Source organism: Fomitopsis serialis, assembly GCF_022376445.1.
Source record: "Fomitopsis serialis strain Sig1Antser10 chromosome Unknown B0H18scaffold_103, whole genome shotgun sequence".
NCBI classification, from domain to species: domain Eukaryota; kingdom Fungi; phylum Basidiomycota; class Agaricomycetes; order Polyporales; family Fomitopsidaceae; genus Fomitopsis; species Fomitopsis serialis.
The window spans coordinates 1-18,074 of NW_025955063.1; the positions used below are offsets into that span (position 1 = coordinate 1).

At 54.9% G+C, this 18,074-nt stretch overlaps 7 protein-coding genes across 7 annotated transcripts; 3 read left to right on the forward strand and 4 right to left on the reverse strand.

The window, feature by feature from the left end:
• Positions 1-3,533: 3,533 nt before the first annotated feature.
• B0H18DRAFT_37653 (uncharacterized protein) lies at positions 3,534-5,108 on the reverse strand. The gene is made up of 2 exons (XM_048037813.1): positions 4,067-5,108; positions 3,534-4,003 (listed from the first exon to the last, which is right to left on the reverse strand). The coding sequence occupies exons 1-2, from the start codon at positions 5,010-5,012 to the stop codon at positions 3,552-3,554; spliced, it is 1,398 nt and encodes a 465-aa protein (XP_047888208.1). The 5' UTR covers positions 5,013-5,108; the 3' UTR covers positions 3,534-3,551.
• Positions 5,109-5,572: 464 nt separating this feature from the next.
• Positions 5,573-7,876, reverse strand: B0H18DRAFT_1034795 (uncharacterized protein). Its single transcript, XM_048030276.1, has 5 exons — positions 7,831-7,876; positions 7,576-7,765; positions 6,507-7,521; positions 5,982-6,447; positions 5,573-5,890 (listed from the first exon to the last, which is right to left on the reverse strand). The coding sequence occupies exons 3-5, from the start codon at positions 7,513-7,515 to the stop codon at positions 5,830-5,832; spliced, it is 1,536 nt and encodes a 511-aa protein (XP_047888209.1). The 5' UTR covers positions 7,516-7,521; positions 7,576-7,765; positions 7,831-7,876; the 3' UTR covers positions 5,573-5,829.
• Positions 7,877-7,997: 121 nt separating this feature from the next.
• Positions 7,998-8,738, reverse strand: B0H18DRAFT_37762 (uncharacterized protein). Its single transcript, XM_048037824.1, has 2 exons — positions 8,437-8,738; positions 7,998-8,315 (listed from the first exon to the last, which is right to left on the reverse strand). The coding sequence occupies exons 1-2, from the start codon at positions 8,656-8,658 to the stop codon at positions 8,220-8,222; spliced, it is 318 nt and encodes a 105-aa protein (XP_047888210.1). The 5' UTR covers positions 8,659-8,738; the 3' UTR covers positions 7,998-8,219.
• A 934-nt stretch (positions 8,739-9,672) lies between these two features.
• B0H18DRAFT_37759 (uncharacterized protein) lies at positions 9,673-10,783 on the forward strand. Its single transcript, XM_048037823.1, has one exon. It carries the CDS (start codon positions 9,787-9,789, stop codon positions 10,570-10,572), a length of 786 nt encoding a protein of 261 aa, XP_047888211.1. The 5' UTR covers positions 9,673-9,786; the 3' UTR covers positions 10,573-10,783.
• B0H18DRAFT_1123645 (carboxylesterase) lies at positions 10,569-12,782 on the forward strand (the record flags this gene model as incomplete). The annotated part of the gene is made up of 5 exons (XM_048034716.1): positions 10,569-10,783; positions 10,839-11,018; positions 11,068-11,169; positions 11,221-11,309; positions 11,374-12,782. The coding sequence occupies 5 exons, from the start codon at positions 10,569-10,571 to the stop codon at positions 12,780-12,782; spliced, it is 1,995 nt and encodes a 664-aa protein (XP_047888212.1).
• Positions 12,783-13,696: 914 nt separating this feature from the next.
• Positions 13,697-15,242, forward strand: B0H18DRAFT_1123646 (uncharacterized protein; the record flags this gene model as incomplete). Its single annotated transcript, XM_048034717.1, has 2 exons — positions 13,697-14,754; positions 14,813-15,242. The coding sequence occupies 2 exons, from the start codon at positions 13,697-13,699 to the stop codon at positions 15,240-15,242; spliced, it is 1,488 nt and encodes a 495-aa protein (XP_047888213.1).
• Positions 15,243-16,337: 1,095 nt separating this feature from the next.
• B0H18DRAFT_913533 (kinase-like protein) lies at positions 16,338-18,017 on the reverse strand. Its single transcript, XM_048041577.1, has 6 exons — positions 17,731-18,017; positions 17,339-17,670; positions 17,173-17,292; positions 17,008-17,126; positions 16,784-16,955; positions 16,338-16,727 (listed from the first exon to the last, which is right to left on the reverse strand). Exons 1-6 carry the CDS (start codon positions 17,970-17,972, stop codon positions 16,543-16,545), a joined length of 1,170 nt encoding a protein of 389 aa, XP_047888214.1. The 5' UTR covers positions 17,973-18,017; the 3' UTR covers positions 16,338-16,542.
• Positions 18,018-18,074: the final 57 nt, after the last annotated feature.

Consider the following 18,074-nt stretch of genomic DNA (forward strand, 5'->3'; position numbering starts at 1 on the left):
GTCAAGACGTCAACCGACGGTATCTTTGTCTTCAACTGAAGCAGAGTATAAGGCCAGCTCTGACTGCTGTCGTCAGATGGCGTGGCTACGTCATTTTGGAGAAGAACTGGGAGATAATATGTCTCATCCAACTCCGCTTTGTCTTGACAACCAAGGCAACATTTTCCTTGCGGTGAACCCTGCTGTGGATCGCCGCACCAAGCATATAGAAATCCGTTATCACTATATTCGGGAGTTCTACGAACGTGGAGAAATGGAGATCTACTACGTCGCAAGTGAAGACCAACTTGCTGATGCCTTGACCAAGAATGTTCCATTCAGTGGAATTGAGAAATTCAGGTCTTCAGTTGGCATGATGAGATACTTGACATCTTGAACAAGTGGGAGTGTTGAACTTCCGACTTTCCAGTGTTATCTTATCTTATCAGTTACGTACATATATGGACTTGTGTTCTGTGATGTAGTATTACATACATTCTTTTGATGGACTCTGTCTGGACTCATCTTGTGACTCGCTCCAGACCGATCTACACTGTTCCAGACTTATTCTGGATCATTCCACTCCCTTCCGGCATGTTCCATGACCTTCCAGTACATTCCTTGATCACATGGACGCTTATGCATATCCCTATCTCTGGAGTTAAGGCTTACTCATTTCCCTAAAACTCGGACTTAGTGATTACTGATCTGTTTACTGATGTAGCATGTGATCAGTCCCAGACATGTATATATACTGGGGTGATTCCCCCCTAATGGATAACGATCTCTCCTCTCTTCTGCCTGCCTAGCATCAGAGTCTTCCCTCTGGGATAGGTCTGTTCACTCCACTCTACTGTCCTTCACTTCCACTGGCCTAACAAGCCCTTCTAAACCTCTTTCACTTCAACAGCAGAGACGGATGATGATGAGGGGATGAGATGAGTGAGGACGAGTAAGGACGGGCGAATGTCAGATATGACGCGCGGCAATACCAAGGGTGCAGGCACAACGCGCACGAGTCGGAGTCGGAGAGTGGCTACTCGGAGGCCCTGGGCATAGGTGTGCTGCATGTCTGAATAACTTCCAGGTTCTGCTGTTGATGAGCGGGTTATAGGGACACCATGATTCCCAAGACTACAAACGTCGTTCACTGGCTGTCATGAACAGCATGCCCAAATCACTGGATGCCGCATTCGTTGATGCGACGCAGGATTGTATCTGAAATGGTATGTGCGTCGTCCCCCGAACTCCAGTCTGACCATCTCTCCACTACGGCCTCGCGCTCTGCCTCGCGCGTCGCACGCCGAAAATTCGGAATGACGACAGAAGCAACTTTGAAACTCGCGGCGACAGTCAACCATCTCACGTGCGGGATCGAGCCCAACGCGGGTGGTGGCGGCGCGAAGAACATTCAATCGGCACGCAATACACGAACATGTACCCAAAGACGGTGTCTTCGACCCGGCGATGTTCTCGGATCCTGCCAGTATGTTCAGCCTCGCGATGGAACAAGCGGCGGCGGCGGCGAACGGACTTCATTCGGAGTGGTGATGTGTTCTCGCCGAGGAGCGTTGTGCTGCTGAATGAGTATGCCGCTGAGGTGGGAGGAGGTACTGGGATATGCGGAGGACACTGAGGAGGAGTTCGAAGAGTTTAATGCAGAGGATGACGAGGACGAGGATGGGCGCATCGCGGTAATGAGACGCCGTCGAGCGGCAAGGAATCATTGTGCATGAACTGGGCTACATAGCTGCCACGCAAGGCCCTATGAGCACTAGGTAATTACATGTATACAGAGCAATCCATGAATCTGGCCACTCAGCCGCCTCCATACGGGAATCGGCTTCTTGACCTTCTGACTCAGCAAGCAACTCGAGTTGCAGTTCCGTGTCTCTGCGGACTCATACGGTATGTATGTACAGTACAACTGTATTTGCGAGTGCACACCGCTACCGTAGCGTAGCACGGGCTTCGGCTAGTGGACTTACATAGTTGGAACAAACCTGATACTTTCCACGGTGTCCCCACCCTATTCCACGCCGTTCAGGCGCCATCGTTACTGCAATCATTGTACTCTTCGCTGCCGTGTTAGAAGGCGCCTTCAGTACTCCTTCAGTAGGCTTTCCTAATCCTCAGTACGTACTTACCTCTCGTGATAAACATTTGTCGGCCAGAGAGTACATCACCAGGGTTACTAGGAGCTGGATGTGTGCGACGAGATGTATCTGTAGACTGGAGCTGCCAGTGCGGTACAGTAGGAGGTGTTTGTATCGTCTGCCTGAGCGAAGTTCGAACGCCGAAAAGGATTGCGCGTAAAATGGTCACGCGATTGTGTCTGCTCGATCGCCGAACTGGGCCTCCTCTCCTGGTTCTTCAGCTTCATCGTTCGAACGCTTACGCTTCGCACGCCCACAGGTGGATGCTGCAGCTCTAGCACGCTGGAAATCGCTGTCTAATATCTTGGCCATTGCGCTGTAGGGTCCCCGTCGTTAGCCATCTAAGATTTTCCCCTTCGCCGCGCTCGGGAGGCTTCTAAGTATGATACACCGCGAAGGCAATGAGGACGACTCGCCAGGTTCCCGTTATCTCGTGCTCACCTACAACATTGTTTCTGGCTTTCGTTCTGCGACCCATCCGCGTATTCTCAACAGCTCAATAGCGGAGACTTGCTCGCGGCTGCTTCGACAAACGGCGGCGGAATCGGACGACTTGGTTAATGGAAAGAGATATGCTACTCCCTTAGCGTCTCCGTCCAGTTGGTTTGCATGATTCAAAGAGGCTCTCTGCCCAGAATGCACGGGATGCACGGGAGAGCGAACGCCTTGCGGTGCAGCACTATTGCATAAAAGCTGGCCATAGTGGGAGTCGCCTCGATCTTGCCCGCTTCGTCGGCCGCATGCTAGCAGTGCCTCCTCAATCTCAGCTGCGTAGGTTGGGAGTGGAGTGCTATTCCATCGGGATGCGAATTGACGGGTATACGGTGCGTCGTGGGTTGCTCGTCATGAACCATATTTGACTTAGCCGACTCTAGCTATAGTTTGCCCTGTCGCCCGTCGCATGTTGCGGTGAAGATCTTGGTGTCAACTCGTACTACCTTCATCTTGCGGACCGCAGTACGTGTTATGGCGCAATGAAGCACGAAGTGGAATACATAGCCAAAATGCCCCAAGCTGATCCTTACCCCGGCATCTAGACGGGAGCGGGAACAGTGGGCTAGTACGACAATTATGTGTCGATCAGGTGAGTAGGCCCACCTACGACAAAGGGGCGAATTACTGACTTCATCGACGTGAAAGTTATCCGCGACGTCTCAATGAAGCATCACGAAGGTCGCGATGTACATGTATGACTGCAGTTGCCTTTGCTGTGCCACGTATCCTTGCGGGGCGTGGATATATGCGCCGGAAGTTGATGTGCGACCGCAAGAGCCCCTACATGTGTCAATACAGGCATGTAGATACGGCGAGTCCTGCTTCAATTCGTTAAGTCAGTCAATGTCCGGCGGGTGGCTTGCACGAGATACGCACTACGGGTAAGCCTTGCAGAGACTCGAGGCATACGCTTCTTCACGGTCACGCCTGAGTCGTGTAGTACGAAACGTTGACTATACCGCGATTATCCCATGGCGTGAACAATCGCCGGCATATAGGGACGATCGCTCTGGCAAAGTCGTCCGCCGACTTGTAATCATCAGGCATATGGAACACCTCGACCTTGACGCCGACCTCCGTCAGTGCGACGAAGTACGGCCGAGCCAGGACATCGTGTAGGCCCCGCGAGTCTGAGCCCAGCTTCTCGTAGGAGCGGCTGAGCTCTTCCTCACCCAGACGGCTGGAGAATTCGAACCTGAGGTGGACTGCGATGTCCTCGAGCTGGTGGCTCCGGATCGTGGAGAAGGCCGCGCGCAGCTCGTTTGCCGCGTCTGGCCAATCCGAGTCTTCTACGGACGAGCCAAAGTGGAAGTTCAGCTTCAACGCCAAGTGACGTAAGGCTGTGTTGTGCGCGAAATCGCAAGGAGAGTGATCTGGAAGATTCGTAAGTATCAGAAAATGAGCTGGCGGGGCGCTGGCGGGGAGAGGTTCCTTACCATGAAGCCACAAATAGATCTCACCATGGAAGGATACCAGAGACGGCCCGCCTGCCTCGAGGAGTCGATCGACTTGCTTGGTTGCGAGCTCCCTGATAGCATCCAACGGAGACGAGGCGTCGAAGACCATCACCAAAGCGAGAAGGGAACCGCAGAATTTCGAGGATACAAGCCAGGTGACAATTGGATCGAATGACTGTATGTGGCCGTCGTGATACCCGCGTAACTTCAGTCGCCTGAGCCGAATTTCGGGATGAGTTACGAGAGCGACGTTCCGGACTGTTGCACCAGAGGACTGCGCTTGCACGAAAGTCACATTCTCCAAGGTGAGCTCTTCCAGACTCGGAAACGCACAGACAATCCGTCGTAGCTGAGCAGTGTTGCTCAGCTTGACAAGACACAGATGCAATGACGTGAGGTGCTGGAATTGGCGGAGGGCAACATAGAAACTCGGGTGCATAGCAGGACGCAAGCTCCGACGAATCTCGAGCACCCGCAAGGCTGGTAAAGCTTGTGCGAAGACAAGAGGAAGGGCGTCCAGAAAGGGTATATTCGAGTCGCTGGGTCGGTAGCGTCCGATGACCAGTTCGTGCGTATACGCAAGCCAATGCGAGATGCGAGGCGACGTGCGGAGCTGCGTCGTCAACAAACCATAGCTTGCACGCGACTCGATGATGACGGTGTGATAGAGACTCTGACTGGCACGAGGATACCATGCCCGGCAAACCAATGCCGCAGAACGTAGCATATCCCGATCCGTGTGTTCGATGATGTTTTCATATATCTCGATAGGTATGCGATTGGATAAGGCAGTGGAAAGGGGCCGTCCTTCGTCTTCAGACAGGTCGGTGGCAAGTGTTTGGCCTTGACTGTGCACAGTATGGTCTTCGCGTTCGTTGTGTGAAGCGCCTCTTCCGTCCGTCGGCGTATGATGTTTCTTCGACATTGGTACACGGAAAAACGAACGAGCCCGTAGGAGGGATCTGGAAAACCCGTTGGTAATGTTTTCCCTGCGACTAGGGGGGCATCGGGCGGAGGGCCCATGTTCTGCATCACCTGGCACCGGCAGGCGTAAGTCCCCCGAATGGTCAATCAAGCATTAAGAGAAATATACTAGTACGCACTTTTAGGAGAACGGGAGACGGGGCAAGGCCTGGTCAGGCTGTTCAGTCGACATGTTTATAAGGCTCGACATACAGAGCAGTGCCGCGTACCTGAAATACGTGTGACAGGAAGGATCAAAAGGGCCGTTGACATGACAGATGCCTTCAGGCGCCTTTTGTGGTCGTCCCAGGAACGACTCGGAGTCTGCAGTAAGTCGCACACAAATTTGGCGACATATAGTGGGATAGATGAGAGATGTGCAACCTTTCCGATGCCCGCATCACGCCTCTGGGAAGCGGCGACCTAGTAATTTGTTTTAAGCCAGGAAGCCGCACCCAAGGGAGGCCTTGCGACAGGTAGCAGGTAACATGGCGCGCAGGTCTGATATGCCAGCGAGGTTGACTCAGCGATGTTTTCCTGTCATTCGTTGAGCATATTGGGACAAATACAATGCGAGAATCGGCAAGCGCCACCATAATAGCAACAAATGTCCGTGCGTCCAACGCGACGAAGGGCAACGTGGGCGTACAAGTGAAAAAGGTATTCCTCCAGACCGGCGAATAAGGAGCGTGCCAAGTCAGTCCAACTGGCGATCGGGGTGCGCGACTTACATACGTCGGTCGTCCATCAGGGTCCCGGTGGATGGATGATATGATACATTACACCGTGCACGATCGTACGCAGGAGTGACTCAAATATATGACGCGTGGGTCTTGTTTGCTGTATGACAAGCGCAACGTAAGCTAACATTCTACCGGGAGGTGGAGGACGACACCCACCGGCGCCCAGTCGAGGTATAGCGTACACTCACTTGGCTAGTCCCACGCCTCGGAGGGTGTAGGAGATGTTGACTATTCCGCGGGCGTGCCATGGCATGAACAGCTGCTGCAATTCGGGGACCAGCGCTCGGGCGATGTCGTCCACCCACTCCTGGCTGTGTCCTCGTCTATTGTACACAACGTCCATCCGGACATCGACGTCCCGCAAGATGGCGTAGTACGGGTAGCCCATGATTTCGTGTAGGCCATACCACTTCGTGACGAGCGCTGCATGCGATCGGTTGAGCTTCACCGTGTGCAGACCGTCGTCGAGTTGGAGGCCGACGTAGAACACGATAACGATGCGTTTGAGCTGGTAGCTTCGGACCGTAGAGAGTGTGGCATACAGTTCGGTGGCTAATGTTGACCGGTCGGCGTCGTTGGGCTCGAAGGCCAGCGTCAACTTCAAGGTCTGCAGGGCTGTGTTGTGAACTAGGCTGCAGAATTCCCGAGGATGGCCTGTGAAGTGCGCTATCATTAGTAGCTGACAGATCCCAGAGGCCATGGGGATCATTTACGGATGCGACCACCAAAGCGGCTACTGAAGGTAGTCAGATACGGCCCACTTGTGCTGAGCAGTCGATCAACTTGCTCGCATGCGAATGCGTGGTCATTCGCTGACGCAGGGGAGATGTCCGCGGTCAGTATATGAAGGTGAATACCCGAGGATTCGAGCCAGTGGGATATGTGTTCAAGAGCGCCCACCGGATCGGTAGAAACCTGCGAGTCGTCAACATGGAGACCAAGCTCTTTAAGATGGAGGTTGGACCTGGTCTGGGGAGGGCATCGCGATCTGCGACTGGTAGAATGATAGCGCATGAAGGCCACATTGCTCAAGGCAAGTGCTACCAATTGCGGAAACGCGTTGACGATCCGTTGCAGTTGGTCGGTGCTTCGCAGAGTGACAGCAGACACGCGCAACGACACAAGGTGCTTGAACTGATGAAGGGCGATATAGAAAGTCTGGTGCATGACAGGACGCAGGGCTTGACGGATGTCGAGTACTCGTAGCATGGGTAGTGTGTTGACAAAGACGGCAGGCAGGGCATCCAGAAAGGGAGCGCTTCCTTGCTTCGTGTCGTAGCTGCCCACGACTAGTATGCGTGTTGCGGTTAGGCGTTGCTTGACACGAGACGACGTACGGAACTGTTCCACCAACAAATCGTAGCTTGCGCGCGAATTGAGCTCGACAGTGGTATAAAGACTGCGCAGAGCGCAGCGGTGCCATGCCCAGCAGACCAATGCCGCGGTGAGCAACGCGGAACGATCCATGTGACCGATGATATAGACGAAGACATCGAGAGGGATGCGGCCACAAAGCGTCAGCGATAAGAAACCGTGTGGAGAGTGTGCGACACAGTTGCTCCCAGCGTCCTCAGAGCCTCCGTCTGGCTGAGTGTAGAGAAATATGCGCTGAAGTCGAGGCCTTAACGTCCCTGGGCAAGGGGTCCGGACAAGCGATCCTTCACCTTCAGACAACCCGCTGAGAGGTGGCAGTTCGGTAAATTCAATGCTGTCACTTTCCATTGCCACCTAGGTGACAGGATTGAGCATATCGCAGTAAATTTTAGGGTGGGACGTACCTACCAACCAGTGAATGTGATGGTCGAGGCGATAGCTGCAGCGTCGCAGCAACGAGGCAGAGCATTCGTTCGGTGGTTTTTGAACCGCCCAGACCCTATTTGCGCGTGGAGATACTGACCCAGCATAACTTATCCGCTAATATGCCACTGTCAGTCGGTGTCATTCCGACTCGGTGAGCCTGAGAGTAGTGAATCTGCAAGCAATGCAAATCTAGAGCTGAACAATCCCGGGCGTAGAGGAGCGGTATGTACTACATACCGTGTACGGTGTGGAGGAGGAGGAGGAGGGTGGGTCCATTTTGTGGAGTCCAAGTTCAAGTTGCACACACGCTGCGACACGCATCCCCGTGACGCGTCACGCGTGACGACTTGTGACAACTGGACTTCGGACGCCCGGCGGTGGCCGCCTTTGACCCGCTCTTGCGATCCTATCTATCTGGCTGCTGGACAGTGGACGTCTCATAGGCACAGTATAAATCTCTACAGGCACTGGTCTGTCTGAAATTTCCGCCGCCTGGAGCCGACTCGCAGGAAGAGGGCCCGAGAGCCACCTCGGCTCAATGTCTACGAACGGAATCATACGCGTATACCTCTCTATGTCTCCATATGACACTCGTCGTGCGAGGCATTAATGTCACGATGTACAGACTAGCCATCTTGGCGGATGACGGCCTCCTGTCGACCACTCCGTATCTGCCTCTCAAGGTGGCGTTGAGCCAACCTGAAGTCCTTCATCTGTGCACCCTGACGTGAGGCGAAGAACCGAATCTCGGCGTGGATTGTGTTTGACCCCGACGAGGTCAAGTCGGGTTAGAAGAACCTTTGGTCAGCAAGCTCAAATCCGAATGGGTGACGTGAGCCTTACAGACGAGGACGATGGATCACTTATCGACAGGGCATGGTCGTGCGGCGTTTGAATGGGCTTCGATGGACGTCTCTCCCACAACTCGAAGTTCCGGAATCGCGCTGGAGGAGACTCCGAAGAGCATTCAAGTTTGAATAAGTACAGGCAGGCGACTATCATTTGACTGTTTCGAGCGTCGATCAACGTTTGGACGTATGTCTTCGTCGTCATTATGTATACCATTTTAGACTGTTAATTATATCCACTAGGGAACTCCGCGCTTGTGATGCTCTCGGATTTCGAGCGGTGACGGATCCCGGGACCCCACTCTGGCTATCCCAAATCGGACGAGCATGCGCGAAGAAGACACCCCGCCCCAAGAGCCGCGCCTTATCTGCGGATCTCTAGTCAGCTGTCCGGACGGTACGCACCCCAGATCTCCTCCGCGGGACGCGATATCGATATATAAGCTGGCCACGACGGTGAGGGAACTTCCCTCTCGGACTCTTCCCATGCTGCATGAAGTTCCAGCAGAACTTTGCGCTACGTTGACTGTGCATATGCGCGGGTGCGTTTCCGGAACTCGGTGGGCAGCGGATTGGTAGGCCTATCGGTCTTTGGGGCGTCAGCGTGCTACTGCTTCCAGCTGCGGGCCCTAGTCTAGGTTTTCTCTGCGCCGTGTACTGGGTTCAGCTTGGCTCTCTGTGAATTGGTACTGTGTCTCGCCCCGGGAGGAAGGATCGTGACGCCGCGTATGTTCTGTTCGGCCGAAGCAAACTTTCGAGGGTGTCCACTTCGCGGGCCAGACAAATGCTCCGAGACGAAGGGCAATCGAGATGCGGTCCTCTGGCTCGGACGATTGCAGGTGGTGTCGGCCCTATCGCACGTCGCGCACCGACATTATTGGTTTATCAGGTGAGCAGTGCACCAGGCTACCATGACGGCGATGACATGCTCACGTCGATCCAAGGTCTTTCCGCATCTGTAACCGGCATGAACGAAGGCACGCGGTTTTGTGAGTACGGGAGTGATCAGCTGCCCGCACCGGCCGTACCGAAAAGGCAGCGCGCCATGGAGATTCACTTCGTCACGGCATTACGTCTTCCGTTTGCACAGGCGTTGCCATGTGCGTCCTTCAGGTAAGTCTTTGCCTTCCTTGACCTCACCGTTACACGTCCTGACTACGTCCGCGCAGGCTGGTGCGGGGCGCGCTGCACACACATGGGTTGTGGTGTATTCCTACCTTTGTATGGGCCGTGTACCGTAGCAATACATGCTTGTACTCGTGCATGACATCGTTGACTGCGTGCGTAAGACGGTGCCGCGAACAATTCTGCGCAATTCGCGGCCGTGTGGTGAGTTCTTATTACGATGTCTCTTCACTTATCATACAAACGCCGTCCAGACTCCCAATTGTGGCCGAGATCATCAGTATGGAAGGCTAACCTTGGCGAATACAGCCTCCAGGGCCACCCATCAAGCTGCGCTATCGGATTGATATCGAGGACGTGCAAAGAAGCTATATGTTACGAACTGCACGGGCGACGAAACTCCCATTGGGCGACAATAAGTAGGTTCGCTCCTGCGGCAGCTTGCAAGATGAAGCACACTTATGATTGTCGGGAAGGAGAGTACGTACAGCACGCGGTTTTGTGTGCTGTGTCACTTAATTCCGCCCGTTCTAGACTGAAGTGCGCTCAGGCTGAACCTATGTACGCGCCAGACGTGACCTCGGGGGAACTCGGATTTGCACCAAACCGCGGGTGGACAGGCGTGGACAGGGGCGTCATGCTGATGTCAAGCATGGTCGAGGAGGGTCTGCAGCTGCGTCCCATGGCCCCTTCGCCCGTTGCGCCGAGCGTTCGAGTCGGTTCGCCCGCTGGTCCCGGCAACTTCCGAGGCACCTGGACCGACGCGCCAGTGCGGGGCTTGCCTTTCGCGGCGCACCCGTCCAGTTTTCAGCCTCCCCGCATTCGGACGGATCGATGTGCGCGTGCTCGACCGTCTTGCGCAGGTACAAATCCATGTCCAGGCGTGCAGGCTGGGGCCCCGCACCTGTTGCACCTCCCCGCATTGCCCGTTCGCGACCACGCTGCCCCTGTCTCTGAGCCTCCTGGCTTCACGCGCACTGGCACTGGCTGCAAGCACCAGCAATGATTGCGAAGGTTCCTGCGTTGGACTTGGAAGAGCCTGTCGTCCTCCATGAGGACCTCGCGACGACATTCACCGGAGTCGTCCATCCCGTTTCCACTGCTGAGGCGCCCGTGCACCAGTATCGCGGGATCCAGTACGCTAGCATACCTGCGCGCTTCCGTCAGTCGAGGTTAAACACCATCTACCCTCTCCTGACGGATGCCAGTCACTACGGGTGAGTTCAAGATGGCTGTGTGGGCGAGCCGTACGCTGATTCTGGTCTGCTTTAGTCCTATCTGCCCGCAGCCAAGACATCCAGGCGCGGACGCACAACTCTTTGGCATATCTGAGGACAACATCCCTGTCCAAGTCCTCAAACAAAATGAACTCGATTGTCTAAATCTTAATATAACCTGTCCCGGCGACGCGACCCCAGAGTCGCGTCTGCCTGTCATGCTTTGGATACACGGGTACGTGCACGCGACTTAGCCTACATCATGCCTCCTCATCGTCTTGCAGGGGCGGAAACCGTGGCTCGGGTTCAAAATGGGTCTACGACGGCGGCGCCTTCGTGCAAAAGAGCATGCTCATTGGCAAGCCAGTGATCATGGTCACCTTCAAGTGCGTATAGCCTTTTCCCTCTGTATTGCAGGTGCTCATGTGATCTCGCAGCTATCGGCTTGGTCTGCTAGGCTTCGCTGCCAGCCCTGCTCTGCGCGAGGACAACAAGGCCGCAGGCGACGAGGGCGTCGGTAACTACGGTACGCATGTCTCTGTTCATCGTCATGCATAGCGACCCCGCGTCTGACATCATTCATTCAAAAGGCCTCCGTGACCAGCGCCGAGCGCTAGAGTGGGTTTACCACTTCATCTCAGCATTCGGCGGCGATCCCTCGAATATCACGCTCTTCGGCGAGTCAACAGGCGCCGCCGACATTCTCTGCCACCTCCATTCTGCCGCAAACGAAAAGCAGCCTCTCTTCCGGCGCGCCATCGTTCAGAGCGCCAACATGGATCTCGAGCTTCCGACCGTCCACACCGCGGGCTGGCACATGTCCAGATACATGGCCGCGTTGCATGTGCAGAGCGTCGGCGAACTCCGCGCTCTAGAAGCGGAAAAGCTCGTCGCGCTCGGTGGGAGCGTGCGCGCCGTCGACGACGGCGTGTTCTTCCACAAACACTTCTCGGGCTCTCTCATCCCTGAGGCTGAGCAGCCAGCAGAACACCGACGCGGCCGACCGCACCATCCCCCACACAGTTACAGCCACAATCACCTACGCCTCCTCTCCCGTTCTCGATCGCGTGCGCGTCACACGCCCGTGTCGGCGCACCACCAGCCGCTCCTCATCGGCGACTGCAGCGACGAGGCGCTCCTCTGGGCGCGCCCCGCCTCAAATTGGTCCGCGACGGCGATCGAGCGGCGCGTGCGCGCTGTATGCCAGTCGCTCACGAAGGCGAGCGCGCTCCTCCGCGCGTACGACATCCACCCGCACGCGCCGCCAGAGGAGCTGCACGCCCGCGTGCTCGAGCTCATCAACGACGCGCGCTTCGCGTGGCCGACGGAATGCGTCGCTGCGCATGCGCGACGCGAGCGTGGCGGGCGCGGCGTGTACCGCTACGTGTTCGACCAGGAAGGACCCGGGCGCGCGGTCCCGCATCATGCAGTGGATCTGGTGTATCTCTTCGATAATGTCCCGTTGCCGACAGTCGCGTCGCAGAGCCCTGCGCAGCTCATGCCGGAGCACTTTGACTCGGACTCCGACGACGAAGACTCCCCGAGGCAGCTCTGCGGCGAGCATGCCTACATCGAAGTCCACGAGCACGTCGCCGTACACGGCCACGCGCTCGCGCCGTGCCTCGCGAGCCTGAGCGCGCTCACGCTCGACGCGGAGACGGACAGTGGTGCGTCTGACTCGGACATGTCGACCGACAGCGGGTTCGTGGACGACTGGGGCGTGCCCGTCGTGGACGACTACGCGTACTCGCGCGTGCGCGACGCGATGCAGGCGCGCTGGCTCGCATTCGCGTGGGGCGAGGCGCCGTGGGCGGAGGACAAGGTGTTCGTGTTCGGACCCGAGGGCGAGACGGGCGAGCGGTCGATGAGCATTTTCGAGGGACGCAGGAGGGCGAGGGTGTGGAGGGAGGTGTTGGAGCCGCTCGGGATGCAGCTCGTGCAGAAGGTCGGCGCGGAGCTTGCGAATGGCCCGGTGGTGCCGGTGAGGGGGCACTGGTGATGAGTGGCCGGTGGTTATTACACCGACGGTTTATGCGTTTGGATCTCTTTGACTTCTAGGGTTTCTTCAATTGGGCTCATCGTTGTGTTGGCATGCATCATCTTACACTCACATCATATCGTCTATGTATTCCACGATCTCTGCATGGACATGTCCGTAACATCCACAATAATGTACTCGCATGTAACATATACGTGTATCTAGTAGTGTAATGCAACTCGGTTCTGATTAAACTTCCAAAGATGCTTGTTTCCGGTGTATATATAAGTAGTTGAGGATTGTGCCGTGCCCTCGGCTTTCAAACTCCGGCGGGTGCCAGTGACCGCCACCGCGGTCGACCCGTGTATTATACAGTTCAAGTTGCCTGCATTCCGACCTTCTCCCACAATGATTGCATCGGCTCACTAGTAGGCATGAGCTACTAGTGTAGCGCTTGCTTATATGTGGCCGAAACTGTAGAAGGGCTGAGGTGCGATCATGAACAAATTCAGGCTGCAATCACCGTGTACGTATACCTACTCATTTCGAAGAGTGCAGGAAGGCAGTTTCCGGACTCCGTTGCATGTGGGCCGGTACTAGACCAGTCGGTCAGAGAGCCGCTCCGAGTCTGATCCCACGCGCAGATAGCATGGGTACCACAAGCGTTAAGTATTAGCGGGGTACTCGACTGACAGTACTGCCACGCCGCTGTCTCTCCCTCATACGTCCCCAGACAGGTACGTCTCATTCGATACTCCTGTAAATTGGGGATGCTCGATACTCATGCCAGCCTGGCAGTGGATGTTATACTAGATGATGTCGGACCTTGACGTCAGTTCAGCACCGGTACAGGCTCTCAGTGGAGTTGGTCTGTCCTTCAATTTCGGCGCAAACGTTGCTCATTGCTTGATCAGATCCATCCGACGCTCCCATCCATGCCTTTGGGCACAGACGTCGAAACGGTACCCCGCATACTGTATGGCGCAAATAATGACCGCCACGGAGATCGTGATGATGGTGAAGATCACTGTCATCTTCACGCGACCAGACAAATCAGCAAAGAACGGTCTCTCCAAGGCTCCTTGCCGCTGACCCTTTCTGATCGCATCCCAATCGAGACCTTCGAAAACATCATCGACTGGATGGAAAGCCACGCCCTGCTCGCCGCGGCATTAGTCAGTCGGGTCTGGCATCCTCGCGCCGTTCATAACCTCTATCATACCGTGCGTCTCCAGTCACGCAAAGACTTCGACCTTCTGGTTCATCAGCTGCAAACGTCACCTCGCATCAAGCAGAGGTTATCAACCACTCGTGAACTATGTGTTCATCGCGACTATCCTGATCTATTTCATCGCGACTATCGTCGAGCCTGCTTGGAACAAGGCCTCGACTCCCTAAATCTGGATGTCCTGCCTATTGTCTTTGCCAATTCACTGCCCGCTCTGCGAGTCCTCGACATCGCTGGGTTTTCGCATCCTCCCATGCACCCAACTTTCTACCTTGCATTGTCTCACTTCAAGCACGTTACATCGTTGCGGTTGCATGGAATCATGCTTAGAAACGTTACTCAGCTGCAACAGATCGTCTGCGCGCTCCTGGGGCTGAAAGAAGTCGTTCTGGAACTCCTGATACCGATACATCAGTTCTCTGGTACACGATTCCGGACTCTATGTGAAACGCGACTCGAGCGACTCGAAGTCCATGCAGACCCGGCGGACTCAGATGAACTGATCACAAGCATACATCCATTCGATCCAATCATCACCTGGCTTGTAGACTCAGGAGTCTGCAGCTCCCTCTCCGAATTGGTGATATCCCGGGTCTTCAGAGATGATCCCTACCCGGGCCCCTACCCGCGTTACCGCTACTGCTCGAACGGTCTTTTAGCCAAGCAAGTTAATCGACTGCTCGAGACGAGTGGGTCATCTCTGACCTCTTTTCGTGGTGATCAAAATGAATTCCGCTTCCGTGGTAAGTTCCCTCTACCGTCTTCGTTTGTCAACCGCCGGCGCTAACTCTTGGACAATCCGAGACTCTCGATCTCCTTTCAGTCTAGTGCACAACACGACTTTAAGTCAATTGATATTGTACCTCTACCCTCGGGCTGGACGGAAGACACGCGCGTGGCAATTGGCAAGCCAGCTGCATGCTATCCTTTACACCGTTCGGAGCCATGAGCTTCGTCACATCGCCATCCATCTCAGGGGCCTGAGCCCCGAGAACCTCAAGGAGCATGACCTCGCTGACACTCCGGCTTTGCGGAACTATCACGACGTCATGGAGAAGCCGTGCTTCCGCGCATTGACGGACGTCCACGTCAAGTTAGAATTTACTTCTAGGCCTCATGCACATGACCTACTCTGCAACGATGCGCACAAACTGGACTACCTCGCGATGTTGACGAAGACCATATTCCGGCCGATGCTCTTACCGTGGCATGATCGTGGTATAGTCAGCATCGACTCGGATTACGCGGGGTAGAGGATGCTCAGTCGCTCCGCACATAATCCTTGATAATGTCAGTGTACTCAATCTGTCCGCCTGACGCTGACTGAGTCTGCAATGGCTTGTGCAGGACGCATGACTTATTACGCACAAACACCATCGTATACCATACCTACATCATCTTCACGCCCTCCCCGTCTATCGAAAATCAGACCAACGTGCTCCGGGAGCTACCGAATCCCCGTCGTGTCTATTATGCTGGTGTGCTCATATGCAAGTTACGTTGAATACTCTGCTTTATTCATGTCGCTCAATCCCCATAAGAGTGAGAGCGCAGAAATTCCCAACCCATTAGTGGTTTCCGTACCCAGATAGTGCTTGTATTCTTCGTCACGTCATGCCTTGTCGCACTTGCACTGCCTGACGTGTGAGGCTACGCGTTTCGGCACTGATCCACGCCAACGCGCTATTCGCAACGACGAATGTGAACAAGGCGCCGCGATTCGGCTTTGAGTCTGCGCGAGTTCGTTCAGGCTCATTACGCCGTTCGAGGCCGAAAAGTAGCACAAGGCTACCCGTCTGCATGTGACGTGGGCTCAGCCGGTGAAGTGGATATACAACTGGTCGGCAGCTGGGAAGGAAGGGTAGGAAACACAACCTTTAACAAGAGTGCTAAGCTAACGAAAAACTTAGCATCGCGAAGCGGGTAGAGCTAGCACGTACATTGAATTTATTGTTAGACGCGTCGCTGCCCATGCACGGTGTCAATGAGCCTGAGTGACGCGGCGTATACCCTTGTATGCCAATCCTTCCAGGGGTTAAGTAGAAGGGGGATTCCGAGTCGGGCTTCCCGTTGGTTGGGACGTTGAAGTCCACCGCACGAGCATACGCCGCGGTCCACGGCCACTCGGAAGCGCTGTCTCGCAAGCCTCAACGCGCTCACGTTCCACGCAGAGACAGACAGTCGCGCGTCGGATTCGGTTATGTCGACGTCGATGTACTGCTGATTTATATATCTGCAACCGGGTGGGCCCACCCTGGTCCGCTATGCGTACTCGCATTGGCTCGTGTTCGCGTATGCTGTGGCACGTATCATCAATCGCGTTTTGGTCTCAGGTTGAACCCTGTAAAGCAAAATCATAGGTTAGCAGCACATGATGGGAGCACGCATACCGTTGGCATTGACTCCGTGTAAGTCTTGTAGGAGTTCACGACCACGGGAAGACTTCAAATGACAATCGCATGGCTTGGGGCTCGAGAAGTAAACGATCTGCATTGTTATGCAGCATCCGGACGTCGTTGTATACACAATGCACATAATGTATCAGACCCAGCGTCAGAGAACATCCTGCATCCACGGATGGGCAAGGAGCTGTGCCGCCGACCACCGCTCTTCTGGATCGATGGTCAACGCATGGAGAAGGAAGTCGACTACCTGTGGTAGCTCTTCGGCTGGATGGCCTGCCCGGGAAAGCAAATCTTCGAGGGTTATCCCGTACGCAGAAGGTCGGAGGAGGTGACCTGAAAGGAAGTCTAGAATTAGGGGTGATCAGGTTCCGAGGACGTGACCGCCTTACCCGATTCATCGAAGTACTGCTTAGCAGCAACACCCTTGGCTACAAAGCTCTGAGGGAAGGGGCCGAGCAGACCGACCATTTGTGAGAGATGTGTTTGCGTGTGGTCCATGCCAGTCTCTTCGTTCTGCCACGCAGGATCAAAGAGAATCGCGCCTCGCGCGAATTCGTACATCTGCAAAGCGGACTAATTAATCTGTGAGTTCGTGCATCGCAAAATGACTTACGAGGCATCCGAAGTTCCAGATATCGGTCTTGGTATCCCATGGTGCACCGATGAGAACCTCGGGGGATCGGAGAGCCAGGGGTTGGATCACCGCGGCCCATTGACGGGATGTCGTGTTCGCTAGAGACAGATTAGAATCAGAACATGCGAATGTCGCAGCACTCACCTGAGCCGAAGTCCGTGAGCTTGTAAGTTATGCTGAAAAGATCCATGATCTCGATATCCTTCGTAGTCTGGTCCTCTGCGAACCCGATCCCAGTCAATAGTATGTTGTCGCCCTTGATATCTATGACCTGTTTAGTGACCGACGTGACGTAGAAGACATAGCTCACCTGTATGGATGACGCCACACTCGTGCATGTATTGAAGGCCCTGGAGGACCTGCTTTGCTATGCGTTGAACTAATATCAACGGTAGGGAGCTAGGGAAGCTGTGGTACACATCAAGAACGCTCAAACCAAGCGGTTCAAGAATGAGACAGGTGTGTTTGCCAGTCGCCGGCCCGTGATGAACAAAAGAGTCGAGCAATTGACAGACGTGAGGCTTTCCGGGCGAGCTGGATGGACCACTTTGGAGCATGCGCAGGACACCAAGTTCATCAGGACCCTTGTTATTGTCGGACAGCCAAGATACCATGACCTTCATGGCGAATTCTTGCTCTGTTCTGAGAGTCGTCAATGTGCATCGTCAATGCTAGCTTGCATTATAGTGAAACATTACGAGCCTAATATCACGAACAAGCCAAACCGTGGAGTGCGTTCCATGACCCAACATCCTCAGAGCTCGATACTTCTCGTTAAATATCTCACCCTTAGCAACGGGATAGAGTTTGGTCTGATCTAGGTCGAGAGGCAGGGGTGTGGACATGCGAGTGATGCGAATCATTGAGCCAGAGTCAGACCGGCGCGCGGACTGATTGGATGTTCCCGATATATAGTCTCGCAGGGAGGAGAAAGCGCGGTACATGGTGACGGCGACCCCACTGAGCGAGCGTACGACGTCGTAAAGGGTAATGAACGTTGAGAACAGAAGCTTCAGCCATCGGCAAGCATATCATGTACTGGCGCT

Excerpts from the sequence above, each read along its gene's own strand:
- B0H18DRAFT_1034795 (XM_048030276.1), bottom strand. The coding sequence starts at position 7,515 with ATGGAAAGTGACAGCATTGAATTTACCGAACTGCCACCTCTCAGCGGG. Across the intron at positions 6,448-6,506 it reads CCGCTTTGGTGGTCGCATCC|GCCATCCTCGGGAATTCTGC; the intron begins GTAAATGATCCC and ends CGCACTTCACAG. Across the intron at positions 5,891-5,981 it reads CGAGGCGTGGGACTAGCCAA|CAAACAAGACCCACGCGTCA; the intron begins GTGAGTGTACGC and ends CTTGTCATACAG.
- B0H18DRAFT_37759 (XM_048037823.1), top strand. The coding sequence starts at position 9,787 with ATGTCTCTTCACTTATCATACAAACGCCGTCCAGACTCCCAATTGTGG.
- B0H18DRAFT_37653 (XM_048037813.1), bottom strand. The coding sequence starts at position 5,012 with ATGTCGAAGAAACATCATACGCCGACGGACGGAAGAGGCGCTTCACAC. Across the intron at positions 4,004-4,066 it reads GATCTATTTGTGGCTTCATG|ATCACTCTCCTTGCGATTTC; the intron begins GTAAGGAACCTC and ends CGAATCTTCCAG.
- B0H18DRAFT_913533 (XM_048041577.1), bottom strand. The coding sequence starts at position 17,972 with ATGTACCGCGCTTTCTCCTCCCTGCGAGACTATATATCGGGAACATCC. Across the intron at positions 17,293-17,338 it reads GTGTGGCGTCATCCATACAG|ATATCAAGGGCGACAACATA; the intron begins GTGAGCTATGTC and ends AACAGGTCATAG. Across the intron at positions 17,127-17,172 it reads GCTCACGGACTTCGGCTCAG|CGAACACGACATCCCGTCAA; the intron begins GTGAGTGCTGCG and ends ATCTGTCTCTAG.
- B0H18DRAFT_37762 (XM_048037824.1), bottom strand. The coding sequence starts at position 8,658 with ATGGTATACATAATGACGACGAAGACATACGTCCAAACGTTGATCGAC. Across the intron at positions 8,316-8,436 it reads GTGATCCATCGTCCTCGTCT|GGTGCACAGATGAAGGACTT; the intron begins GTAAGGCTCACG and ends GCCTCACGTCAG.